At 33.8% G+C, this 14,035-nt stretch overlaps 2 protein-coding genes across 4 annotated transcripts in view; both read right to left on the minus strand.

The window, feature by feature from the left end:
- The window catches only part of LOC106063957 (zinc finger protein ZFAT-like), a 32,681-nt gene extending 27,063 nt beyond the window's left edge, over positions 1-5,618 (minus strand). The window contains exons 1-3 of one of the 3 annotated variants that reach the window (XM_056034600.1): positions 5,506-5,593; positions 1,683-1,766; positions 196-451 (exon numbers count right to left, since the gene is read on the minus strand). In XM_056034600.1, coding sequence (XP_055890575.1) covers positions 196-409 — 214 coding nt within the window. In that variant the 5' untranslated portion in view covers positions 410-451; positions 1,683-1,766; positions 5,506-5,593. Of the gene's footprint in view, positions 1-195; positions 452-1,682; positions 1,767-3,354; positions 3,772-5,505 lie in introns of those variants that run through there. The other 2 variants (XM_056034599.1, XM_056034598.1) reach the window with 2 other exon arrangements.
- A 2,095-nt stretch (positions 5,619-7,713) lies between these two features.
- LOC106079525 (WD repeat-containing protein 76-like) lies at positions 7,714-10,736 on the minus strand. Its single transcript, XM_056036948.1, has one exon. It carries the CDS (start codon positions 10,408-10,410, stop codon positions 8,596-8,598), a length of 1,815 nt encoding a protein of 604 aa, XP_055892923.1. The 5' UTR covers positions 10,411-10,736; the 3' UTR covers positions 7,714-8,595.
- Positions 10,737-14,035: the final 3,299 nt, after the last annotated feature.

The raw sequence follows: 14,035 nt of genomic DNA on the forward strand, positions 1-14,035 counted from the left end.
TAACAAAAAAGAAAAGGATAACTTTGCAGCTGGATAACACTAGCAAAAAAGAAAAGGATAACTTTGCTGCTGGATAAGACTAACAAAAAAGAAAAGGATAACTTTGCAGCTGGATAACACTAACAAAAAAGAAAAGGATAACTTTGCTGCTGGATAACACTAGAAACAGGAGAATGTTAACATAATGTAACTAACCCCTTTCTCCAATTGTATCAGAAGTCATTCCCGTTATCACCCCTGACTCATTCATGTGTAGCTGAATTATCTCTGCCCTTGACTGAGCCATAACTGTCTGGTTGATATCTGACTGTTCTGGACCAGGGGGGCAACTCTTTTTATGATTGACAAAATCGTTGAGATCTGTAAATGTCTCCTGGCATGAGCCACATATAAATGTATCATGTGGCATTTTTCAGGATAGAAAGTTAGTTTTTTTTTCCCTCTCAAAGATCTGTTGAATAATGAGCATCCAAATACTTTAAAAATTAAAAGTGAAAACAATATTTCTAAATCAAGAAAGGTTTTATCTTTATCATAGCATTTGGCCTCTCTCTTAATATCCTACTAAGAACAGCTGCTGACCGGGAAAAATGGAGGGATATAGTTATGGAAACTATCAAGGGACAGATGATGAGATGATGACATCAAGGATTCATAGTACAAAGCTATGATAGCAAATACTTCTGAGAGGTTCAGAAATGATACTAATCTATATATATAATTCTCTTCATGGCTCAACAGTTTGGACAAAGGAAGTAAAGGAAATATCACTCTTTTATTTCTGCAAGTCGGACTAGAGTTACCCCACGTAACTTTAGCAGTGAAAAAAAAAAGGAGGGGGGGGGGAGAACAAGTAATCTACTCTGTATTCACCCGTCACTAAATAGCAGGGCTGGACGTAACCATTGTAGGGCCCAATGCGAAATGGATTTCGTGGGACCAAGTTTAGGTTGGGATATGAATAATAAGTGAAAATTAAGAGTTTGTATTAGAAAATAAATTTGTCTTTGCATTTTATTCATTCTTTACTACGTACAGAATTACTTTATGAGCCTTGCGTGTAGTGAAGTCATACAGTATATTATAAAATTCTGTTTTCTACATAGATCACGCTCAGTAGCAAGAATTACCAAATGTTTCAATCTATCTTTGACAATTGTTGACCTCAAGTAATTCATCGTTAGTTTGAGGCACGAGACAAAATTACGGGTATTGCATTTTATGCTGTTTTTTTTTATCGCAAGTAGGATTGGCATTTTCCATATTGAATGACACCCCAAAATGACAATTTTTTGTCTATATATTTCAGGAGATTTTTTTAATATTTTGCATTTTCCAGGAGCTCCTGATAAATTAGGCGACCGCGGGAAATCTGTTATAAGTTATAAAATGGTTTAATTTAATAATTTACACCTAGAATTAGCGCGAGTCCTATGAAAGTGTGGGGCCCACTGCGTTTGCATAGGTAGCAGTGGCCTTAGGCCAGCCTTGCAAAATAGTGGCGAATGCTATGCCGTGGGTCGACTATGGAATTTATTTTAACCATCAAACCATAACCAAAACTACATACAAAATAGAAATACATTAAATATATGATGTGTGTGTGAAGGACATAAATTAAGAGGCTTCATTACATTTGATATGGAACTAGGAATATTCAACATAAAAAGTTTGTTAGGCACCCAAAGTCTTCAAGAAATCCTTCTGCCAGAGTCCCCTTGCCCATGACCAAAGAAGAGAGAGGAGCATAGCCACCAATTAGAATTCTAAAAAACACAATATAAACATATAATTATGCCAAGAATAATGACACATTTCAATGTGGTGCACAATAAACTATTCAGAAAAGAGTTGTCGATTTTTTGTAAATTATAAAACATTTTGGAAGGGGAAATGGTAATGTTCTAGGGAAACTGGAAATCTTCTAAGGGAATTGGTAATGTTCTAGCTTTGAGAGAACTGAGTGAGAGTTAATCCTGTTTAAAAGACGATTATGTACATAACTACTAATACTGTGAGATGACTTTTATCACTAGCCAGGAGTGAAGAAATCAAACTTCATGGCTAAATCAGTCTGTAATCAACTGGAATTCAAATATATCACACCAGCTATAAACTGACAACCTAAAATAGGGATGTGACTGTTCACACTACTGTGTAGTGCCTCAAAGGTACATCAGACTAAGGGATAGATGAAGGTGACTAATTTTAATGGAATAGTAGCAGCAGGACATGAGCCTTGCCAGGATGGATATAATTGCTGAAGACAGGACTAGTGAGCCTCTCAGTGTTGATCAAATTTGTAAGGTTAAGGTAAATAAATTGTTACATTTTGTAAAGCAAAGTTTTTTTTTAATGCATGTAAATTTGATTTTTACACAAGGATAAATAATTGAATGTAGAACAGGTCATATCAGCATGTTTTGATTTACATCTCACTAGCTTATAAATTGACACATTGCAAATGGAAAGGTAATAACTATCGCACACTAGACCTTCAGTCTTCAGTTTTATTTGAAGTATAGTAATATTGCACACTAGACCTTCAGTTTTCAGTTTTGTTGGAAGTAAGGTTATAGCCTAGGCACAATACACCTTCACCTTTGTTGTGAAATTTAAACCTCCTCTTCTTCTTATTGACTTGTCTATTGAGCAACTTATCCCACTGCATCATAACTGTCACCTCTTTGAACCATTTAGGGATTTAAGGTAGTTCACAAACATATACATTTTTAAACAGCTTTCAATCTATGGCTCAGTGTTTGCTGTGCCATGACAAGGCTGGTGTCAGTCATAAGTCACAAGAAACAAGGATAAAGGCACATTCTTTGTACAATTTGCTAGGACAAACTTGTACAAATGCTCATTCTTCCCAAGTGCTATTAGAGCATGGAATGGGTTACCTGAACCAGCCAGGAAATCCAATGACTTGGCAGAATTTAAGTCATTGTTTAACATGTGGAAAGCGTGGTCGAGAGGCTAAGTATACTTGAACTTGGCTTGGCTGCCTAAGAAGGGGGCTCAAGGTTCAACACCCGACTCAAGCAGAGTTGTGTTTACTGAGCGCCTAGAGGCTGCATAGAAAAACTTTCTCCCAGATACCACCTCCCCCCACTGATCCAAAAATGAGATTGGACCATAGCGTTCAGAGTATGCTATAAAACATGAAAGTAGCTGTTGATGGAATGTTATAGGTTAGGAAGAGTTGTGCCCATGCACAGGGGAAACTACTCCAGTAATCAAGATGGCTAATTAAACTTGTTTGTGTTTACCTGAGAGTGTCATTATTTCAAGTTTATTTATATTTAAGTGTCCACCGTAACAGTAGCACTATGTAAAATCTGTAATTATTACCAACATCATCATCAACTTTCTTTTGAGTTCTTCATGCCACTCTCCACGGTCTCTTGCTAGTTTTTAATGACTTCCCAGCTCTTTCCTGTCCTCTCGGCTTCCTCTAGTATACTGCTCTGCCATGTTCTTTTTGGTCTTCCTCTATGTCTTGTTCCCTGGGGGTTCCACTCTAAGACCTGTCTAGCTCTGTTGTTGGTATTTTTTCTAAGGGTGTGACCAAACCATCTCCACATCCTCTCTAAGATCTGCACCTCTATATTTTTCTGCCCATTGCACTCATCTCCCAGAGTTTGGATAATTATTTAATGCATGACTAGATTGATCTAGGAACACACATAGGATGTAATCATCTTTTTTTTTTGAATTAACATACAATCTGTATTTTACATGATAAGAAGATAAGTCTAATAAAAAGAAACCAGCTTTTGCAAAAAGATGAGCCAAGACCCTTTTTTGTAGTTGTTTACTAGTGGAAATCAGGGCAAAATCAGCTAATGCAATCTGAATCGGATTTAGACTTTTCCTTTAAGCTCTCAATTTCGATAAGCATTATAAATTCTAATAAACTCCTCATGTCAGGAGGAGATTTTAGAACTAATAATTTTCTTATAATTGTTTTTTTAGAGAAAATACTTTTTGAGCCATTTCTTATTCACTATAGTATATTTATATCTAAAATAAATAGATATATTGAAGTTTATCTAGATCAACTGTCTGTTGATTCCTTTTTCTAAGACCTTTGAATTTAAATTTAGAAGTGATGCGATTTTCTCTTGAAATAGAACTTCCTACCACTGTAACCAAATGGCAATATGCATATAGACTATATATATATATGACCCAAAGAAAAGCTAATATCAACTGAAAGTGCAAAAAAAAAAAAGAAACTTTAAAAAATTGAACAATTGAATACCCCCCTCCTTCCTCTTTTTTTTTCCACCCCAGAAAAAAAGATAGCTTTTTTTGCAGGACTTTTTTTTTTATTCTCATGTGAAATGCTGCATTCTTCTTAAATTTAAACGACTTTTAAAATTAAACTGTGGGAATGACTAAAAATGCAAAGTATTTTTTTAATTAAAATAGATCTGTGTAGGTATTTATTTAAAGCTTTAATTAGTTAACCTTTTTTTTTTCCAAGATAGCATTCTAGATCCATTTGAGCATTCTACAGATTTTATTAGATTTCTCAATTACAACTAACATTTTAGACTTACATTTTAAATTCATTATAAATTTTGATAAACATTATAATAATAATAATAATAATAATAATATTTTATAACTTTTATAAAGCAAATTATATTATTATATGATCTAAAATCTGACCCAGAATTGAATAGTTTATTAAAAATTAGATTTTACCATCACAAAAGAGATACAAGACACTGATAGCAAAGACAAACAGACACAAACATATTCTATAAAAGCTATATTTTATAAACATTTTCTAGTATATTTACTATATAACTTTTAAATATAACTATAATTAAAATAACATGGATCTAGATTCTAGAATCTGGGCTTTACAAACATTATTAAATATAACAAGAAAGATGAAAGATTTGATATTATTTCTGATAATTTCAGATATTTTACTTCTACAATGACAGTTACAAATGTGATAATCATACAACTTAATACAAGACGTAACAAGGTTTATCATTATCATTATCATTCCTTATGAGTTTATGTTTTGTTTGTTTGTTGTTTTTTTGTTAGGCAACATTTAATAAATGTTTTATTAATAATATAATGGCTGGCAATGGAGGGGATATAAAAAAAAAAGGGAATGGTTTAGAATAGAATTTTTTATCTAGATCTATATTAGAATCTGGACTTCTGGATAGTAATCATAGTCTAAGTAGGTCTAAATGTTCGATTCTTGGAAAAGGGGATGGGGGCAACAACAACTAAAATAGATTCTAAGAGTGTGGATCGAGTCTTGGGAATCTACTGCGCCAAAGTTTCGTAACATGTTTGTTTATAAACGATCCAAAATTGTACGAAAATGACGTGTATTAGCTCCATTAAAGCTAAAGCTACACACGTATTTTGGCCTGAGATAAACCTTATGAAAAAAATTTTCAACATTTTTAAATAGATCAATTCTAAGTCTCATTAGTCTATAAAAATCTAAATTCTTTAACTTACTTGCTTATTTGTTTGTCGCTGATTTTAAAAAAATACGTATCGATAAATATGGCTACCAATTTTTTTTCCTCCATAAAATTCGTCTTTTCTCGCTTCTTGACGCATTGAACGAGATAGAGAATCTCGATGTAAATAAAAACTATAACCCAATAAAACTTTTACCATTAATGCCCAACTTTTTTTACCTCCCTTGTAAGATCACATGCCCGACAGAAGTACTTTCTATTTAGACTTTGAATATAGATCTATCTCTATATCACAGGTTATAGACTATATCTAGTCTTTGTTGTCCTTGTTTAAACAATATGTAAAACATTTTATTGTTTTGTAATTAGCAGTTTGTCGTTGACTTCAGAAGAATTTATTTGGTGTATTAAATTTAGTTAGTTACATTAGCATTATGTTCTCTTTTCGATACTTGATGTAGTCTACTAAAGATTCTGAATCTATGAGCTATTGTGATTCACCAGCAGTGTATTTATGAAGCCAATTTAGAACAGCTGGTTGGGCATTTATGTCGGCTACTCACTTATTTTATGTTTGTTTTGTTTGTAAAATGTTTTACATGTTTCGGGTGTTCCTTAAGAGTTGAAAATAATTTACTTCCTAGTCCAAACCTCCCGCAGGACGACGGGACATGGCAGCGGGAAAAGTACGAACCCGGGACCATTGAGAAGTCTTAACGGCAGTTCACGACCAGGCAGTTATCTCGACCAGGGAAACCTATAATATGTTATTTTATATAAATAAATCTTTGCTGGCACAAGACTTTCTTGGTGTATTCTAGGCAAAGTTTCGTCTGTTGTTGTGTTTATTTATATCACATGTACCTGCACTACGGTAGTAAGAACCCAAGCACATCTACGTGTACTTAGTAACTGCACCCATAAAATTGATACGAGAACAGCCTGACATGGCCTAAATGTAATGGACCTCCTTCACCAACAGTAAACAAACAACATTTAGCCACGTGGTGCTCTATCTCATGTTTAATTCGTGATGGTTGTCACGTGACAGTTTTTTCCATTGTTTTATCAATAAGATCACGTGACTAAATGTTGTTTGTTTACGATTGGTGAATGAGGTCCATTGGTGAAGCAGCTAAGTCGTAAACTACGTATAGATTGGTTTGGGGTTGTCAGAGGGGAACAACCAGTTGGTTTATGTCTTTACCTGCTTGAAATCTGCCTCTATTGCTTAGATGTCATTTATTCCAAAGAAATATTTCGTTATTCAGTATTTTTATTTAGCATAGGCTATGGTGCATAGTCCAGAAATATTATCAAAATCTACTACTACCAACTCCATTTGTTAGCATTTATGGAAAATTTAATGCAATATTTAGGATTTATACATTGCCAACATCATCATATTTTTTTAAAGAAAATGTTAACAAAATCCACAACTATGTAAGATGAAATAATTAAACTATAATAGTGACTGTTACATGTACAGTGGTTCCTAAATAAACTTCTCACAGACCTAGTCAGGAGATGCTATGCCATGGCATGTAATAAGAAAAAAAACAACAACACATTTTGATGGGTGGGTTCAATTTGGAAATCACATGAAACTAATGAGTGTAAAGCTATGACCTTACTTAGGAGGTTGTACTGTATATGTATACACATTTATCATGCTAATTTCTGCTGTAATTAATAGTAATTTCAAGTCCAATAGTCTCTTTTCTTTATTGTCAGCTTGAAACAGAGCAAACAATATTTATAAGTAACAAATGAAAGAGTAGAGAACTGAACAGACAACGAAGCTGCTATTTCACTTCCAGACAATGAAGCTATTTCACTTCAAGCAGATGTAAAAAAAATACTAAGTTCATATTTTTAAATTAACATTATACCGGTAACCCTCCTTTTTCTTCTTCCAGTTCATTCTCATTTTCAGCGTTCAGATGACTAGACCAATATATGAGATGAACTGTGCAGTGGTTTCCAAATCAGGCAGCTCTCTATATAGTTTTCTTTCTATTGGGGTGTTTTGGGGCCAATGTCTTGTTTGGGCCTCTTGGTAAAGAATGCAGTTTTAAAGGACATGGTCAGCATTCTCTGGTGACACTCCACATGGGCTGATTTTAACTAGTTCTAATTCTGAGTTTCTGGAACATAAGTAGTCTCATTCATAACCCTCCAAAATAGTAACTAGAGTATTAGGCCATAATTCACATTATGAAAAAAAAATGAAATCTGTATATTGCATGGCAGTCAATTTAATGAAAAAAAAATTAAACTATTTAAATATTCTTAATAAAATTTAGCTAAAATTGTGTAGCAAATGATTCAAATTGTTGGCTCTACAAAGGTCCTGCACATTCATATTTCTTTTAGGGGAGGGAGATAGTGATTTTTATGGGATACATATCTTGATACAACAGATCATCTCCCCTGATGATACATTTGAACACATATTCTTTATAATTTAAATCCAAATGTAAAAAGAAGCAATATTTAAGTAAATTAAATTAATGTCAGATATCTTTTCATGAGCTAATTGTGATTTTTCAGGTGTACATTTTGTAACAATAACTGAAGTATCCATCTATTAGCTTTTCCCTACACAGATTTTGACATTTAAAAAAAGAAGTATGGTAAGATATAAATATAAACATTGTAAAAATTTTAAAAAGTCCCCTAATGGCAAAACAAGGACAAAATTAAATAAAAAATTATTTCAAAATAATAGATTCATTTTTTTTAGTATAATAATTCTATCAAATTTTAATTAATTCTATATTTTAAAATGTAACTTAACTCATTAAGCAGCCAAGCTCTTACAATTTATAACACAAATTCAAAAATATTCTTTTATATTGTAGAAAAACTTAGATTATCTTTAAAAATTGTAACACATTTTGTTTTATATTGTAGAAAAGCATTAAATTAACTAGAAGTAAAAAACAGTTAACAGCTTTAAAATTATGATGTAAAATACTAAAGTTACGAAATTAATCCATGCACATAGAAGATTAGAAAAACTTGACTACCTTAGTTTAAATAGATTTAAATAAACAACAGTAGGCATTATTGGCAATCCAAATGTTTCTATCTTACAAAAGTTAGACAGAAAAAAAGCCTATTACATAAAAACAAACAATCTACCACTTGCATTAGCACCAACAAGTGTGCAAAGCTGATTTGGATGAAACACATTTAAACTGCATACAGAGGATAAATGATCTTCATTGGTCAAAGCTCTTAACAATGTTCCCTTGGAATCAAAAACTTCAATTTCTCGTGGGCGATTCATGGAACCACTGACAAAAATGTCCTGCACTATGGGATGCCATTTTGGTTGGAACTTTGTAAGCCACCTGCCAGTATTATTATTGTGTTTAATTGATTTCTCAAGTTCAATAGTCATGCTTTCATCAACTCTGTAAAGTATGATAGTATTGTCTGCAGAGCTGGACAGTATTTTATGACCAGTTGGGGAGAAGTAGGCACTGGAAACTGATTTTGAATGGTTATGAAGCATTTGAATTGGCTTAGCTGATTTGGGTTTTATAAATCGCAAATCCCATAGGTTGATCAAAGTGTCATTTCCAGCACTAATGAAATAGTGAGGTTGAACTGGATTGACACTTACTGAGCGAAGACTTTTTTTGCTTACTTGGTATACATGCTCAGCATCTGTCTGTGGGGATCTAATATCAACCAATGACACATTGCCACTATACTGTGAAACTAACATTGTGTTACAGGAATCAACAAAATCAAAATTTCTAAAAAGATCATCCTGCTCCTCTGGAACTGAAAATATTTCATCAAAGATACATTTCTCAAAGTCTCCACATCTGAGCGTTGAATCATAGCTACAAGAATACAACTTGTGGGTTAAAAATGGGGAAATGGCTACATGGCTAACTGGTTTTGTATGAGGTTTAAATACTGTCACCATATCACTACTGTCTTGCGTTTTAACATTCCATAAGCCTACATGGCCATATTTGTCTCCCGCTATAGAAATCAGCATTTCGGAATAAGGATGCCACGCTAGAGAGAAAACTCTTCCAGGTACAACTTTTGCAACAAGATTTTCAGTAATATTTACACTTTGCAATGTTGAAACAAATTTTTTGTATGAGTATTCTTGATAGATTTCAACTGGTTTTGATTGATTCATTTGAGATGTAAAGAAACAAGCTTCCATTTCAGAGATGTCTTTTTTATTTAAATAAAGAGTATCCTTGAATGAAATGGGACCTGAAGGAAGACGATGTTCACGAGTATCTTCCACCACTGCCTCTGGTAAAGGTGTGCCTTGAGGGTCAATCCGTTTTATTCTCGAACTACGTCTAAGTTCTGTAGTTATAGGTTCCTTAGCCTCCTTTGTCAAAATTAAACCTCTCTGAGATGGTTTGTTTTTTTGCTTGGGTGTTTCAATCATTGATTTGATATTGACAAAACCAAGGCTAGCAAATAATTGTTGATTAGCTTTGAGATTTTCTTCTCTCAACTTTTGATATGTCTGAACTTCATAGTCAACGTCAGCAGTTTCTGATGGCCAAATAGTTAAGCTGTTTACACAGTCACTATTTTTTACTATTGAGTTTTCTTTACCTTCCACATCATTATTGATTAAATTGATATTATGATTATCAAGATCAGTATCACTAGATCGAGATCTTTTTGAACCATCATCAGTGTCAGTTCTTTTTTTACGTTTGGAATTGCGTTTTAAGTCATTTTTACTGCATTGATCCAAGCCGTGCATTAAGGTACTTTTATTAGTCTTGTCCACGGGAGCAGCAGGCACGGGAGTGACGGGGTCAGGCACTACTCTTACTCTTGACCGTGCTGGTAGTCGAATTGGTAACTTGAATTGACTGACACTAGTGTCATTACCAGATCTAGTACCACTAGAAGTCTGAAGTCGAGCTGAACGTCTCATTTTTAATGTTCAGTCTAGATTTAGATATCTCTAACTCTAGATCGGTAACATAATACTAGATCTACTACCGTAAAAAAATTAATAAATAGCAGACAATTTCCTTTCTTAAAAACAATAACAATTGCCAACTTTGTCATCTTTAAAGAAAAAAAGTAGCCTAATTAAATGCAAATTTACAGTTATTTCACATAGGCAGGAAAAAAATGTTTGCTCAGTCGTTGACCTCTAGATCTAGATCTATGCCCAAGAAGCTTAAAATACAATTGGAAAAATGTTAAATTATATAAAACAAAAAACTAGATTTTAAAATATAAATCAACAAAATTGGCACCTTCGCGCCAACGTTACGTAAACTAAATGCTATTCTTATCTTCCGGGAATTCCCACATAACTCCTAAAAAGAATTTTTAAATGATAGATCTAGACAAGTGATGCCCAACCTAATTTGACCTGCGGGCCATTTTACTTTCCGACAATCATCGTGAATCATATGTAGCTTTACCACCGACTCATTTTCTTGTCTCATCAATACACCAACCACTATGCGTAGTTTTTATTCGCATCTCAAACCAATAATGCCGCCGTGGTTGTTTCATGTCGCCGTTTATATTGTAGGCCTACCTTTTTTTTTTAAATAGCCACACTTCCTTTATAAAACAAACATGTTGGCTTATTATTATCATGTTCCACAAAAAAGTAAGATCTGTTCACTTTTCCTGGTAGCTTATTCTAGTTCGGAGTCCTATTTCATAAACGCACAAATGTTAAAGGTTATGTGGCCGTCATGGTACCAATCCAATTGAGAAAAAATTAGGGCTCCAACGTAGGTATAGATAATTTTTGAACCGTTTATTATTGTTTTTTTTATTATTTTTTTTGGAGCGGGATTTTCTACACTTAGTGCCGACGTTTCGGCGTGCGGATCTGGCCCGTGGGCCGTATTTTGAGCATCACTGATTTAGACAATATATATTTTGAAGTTTTGAAGCAGAACCAATAAAATCTCTGTTTCTAAATAAACGAATCAAAAAAGGCACATCATTGTCATTGGTTAATATGCATGACTAAATGCATGACGCGTAGGACGTAATCATCTTCTTTTTTGAAGTAACGTCTGTATTATATAAGATAAGACATCCCTCGTTCCATATGCTAGGACAAATTTGTACAAATGCTCCTTCCACAGTGCCATTAGAGCATGGAATAAGTTGCCCGAGCCAGCCAGGAAAACCAGTGACTTGGCAGAATTTAAGTCACATGACTAAATGCATGACGCGTAATCATGGGAAGCTTAATTGTCTCAGATTCCTATAATGTTACCGCCACTGTTCAGTGTAAGGACCGCCACTCCATTGCTCTCTTATGACGCCCCCCTGCGTGGTACGGCGAGGCGGATTTTTTGGACTGGGTTGCGGGCTATTTGTTACATCCCTACCCCGAGTGAGAGAAAAAAAAAAAAAAAGGTCACCCAGGGAATCCCGTAAGGGCCTGGTTCGCTACCCGTACTTGGACTATATATTTCCACTACTAGACGTTTCCACGGAGGGGCCACGCTGAGGCGACGGGTAGTTGGAATCCTCCGGACTTTTACCAGATTTGTTGAGTAGGCCAACGTCATGGAAGTTGAGAGCATGTATTTTTTATTTGTAAAAATGTTTTGTGTTTCAGATGTTCAGAAAGCCTTATCTACATCCTAGCCCAAACCTCTCGCAGGAGGTAGGCCTACGACAGGGGATGGGAGCGGGAAGGTATATTAGCCCCAGGACCATCGAGACAGCTAGTCCAGTGTGCATACCACACGACTAGGCAGCTATGTCTTTAGGGGAACCCTCCGTTGGTCTGAATGTGCAATCTCTATGTTCCAAGCAGATTCATATGCCTACTGTTTAACTTCATCAACCATTTGGTTGTTTAAACAGAAACAAATACTTAATTATATTATTATAGGCAATGAAATTCGCAGTCCATTGTCACTAGAATTTAAAGTTTTTCTATTGCAAACATAGCATATGTCTTGTTTTTATAATTTACAAAATAAATAATTGTAAGTCTTTCAGTGTAGTAAAAGTAATTAATCTATAATAGGGGTGGGGAAAAAAATTCTGTACAGGGCCACATAAAAAAATTCTGGTATGGGGGGGGGGGCGCATATAATTTAAATTTAGAATTTTATTTCATTTGTTGACCTGGAGAAAGGGGTAGCCTATAAATAATTAAGATTTCTTTGAAATAGCCCATAGGCCTATAATTGATGTGCAAACAACCTGCTGCCCTGAACTCCAATTCATTTCATATTTACATAATGTCAATGGCATTTGACTCTTCATTAGAAATATTAGTAACAAAGTCACAAACTAGTCCATGTCCTTCATTTCAAGAACATAATAATTTCTTTTTTGAGATCCCGCGTACACTCTTATCAATACCTTGCCATGCTAAGCCAGCGGAGGATGCTGAATCTTAGTGTTTAGGATGGAAAATTTAATCTTCAAGCATTCCGGAAATGATATTAGGTCAAAAAAATGCTTGATATTTAATACAATTTGCAAAAAATATTCTGACAGATGACACATTGGAGAGGTAAGATTGTGTGGTCAGTATATTATTCTATAACTATCATTCATCTTCATCGTTTTCTACAAACCTATATAATATGTTTTTCCTACTTCTGATCTATAACAAACGATTCAATAAATGGACAACAATCTGTTTTTCACCTAAACAAAACAAACACTACTAGTCTAAAGTTTCTTTCTGTGAATTTATGATGTAAAATCAATTTTAAAAACGTAAGTAATATATTTTTATTGCAAATACAACAACATATGGTATAGACAGAAAATTGACCCCAATACATATCTGGTAGCGCACATGATAAAACTATTTATTAATTATTATTTATTAATTAATGGTCCTGGTAACTTAGGTTTAATGAAGTTTAATTGTAGTTAAATTGTAGTTAAATCAATGGCCTATATGACCGAAAAATAAAACATGAGGTATAATGAAATTTCTTATTTCTGTCAGTACCTGGTAGCATCTTTTTTTTCCAGGAACAGTTAACTAAGTCACCATTTACTATATATTACTTTTTTTTTTCTGAAATCAAAATGAAGAACAGACAGTCTTTAAGATAGGCAATATCTTCCTTCAGCTAGGGAAAAGTTAATAACTGTGGTAGGCAATATCTTCCTTCAGCTAGGGAAAAGTTAATAACTGTGGTACAAACTCCAAAGTTGACATCAGGCATAAACAAAAATCCTAAAAATTTTTTTCTTTTGTACCGGTTATGTGACAAGAACAACATGTGTGCATAATTCTCTCATCACCAAAATACTTTGTTTACAGAACATTCCCTTAAGAAGAAAAAAACATTATCAAATGCATTATTCTTTGAAGTTAGATTCTCCAGATTTTAATAATTTAGTACTGGTAATAGAGTTTAGCCAAATTTATATTTAACATTGTTATTACCTAGTCCAATTTTATAGTGTTTATACAAACAAAGAATAAACCCAATAAAAGAAGGAAGATTTTTGGATATATAAATATATGTTCAGGATAACAGGGAAAAATTTTTTTTTATGGTAAAAAGAAACAAACAACAAGTTATAAACTAAAACAA

Source organism: Biomphalaria glabrata, chromosome 7 (genome assembly GCF_947242115.1).
Source record: "Biomphalaria glabrata chromosome 7, xgBioGlab47.1, whole genome shotgun sequence".
Taxonomy (NCBI): Eukaryota; Metazoa; Mollusca; class Gastropoda; family Planorbidae; genus Biomphalaria; species Biomphalaria glabrata.

Coding starts and splice junctions, on each gene's coding strand:
- LOC106079525 (XM_056036948.1), bottom strand. CDS start 10,410: ATGAGACGTTCAGCTCGACTTCAGACTTCTAGTGGTACTAGATCTGGT.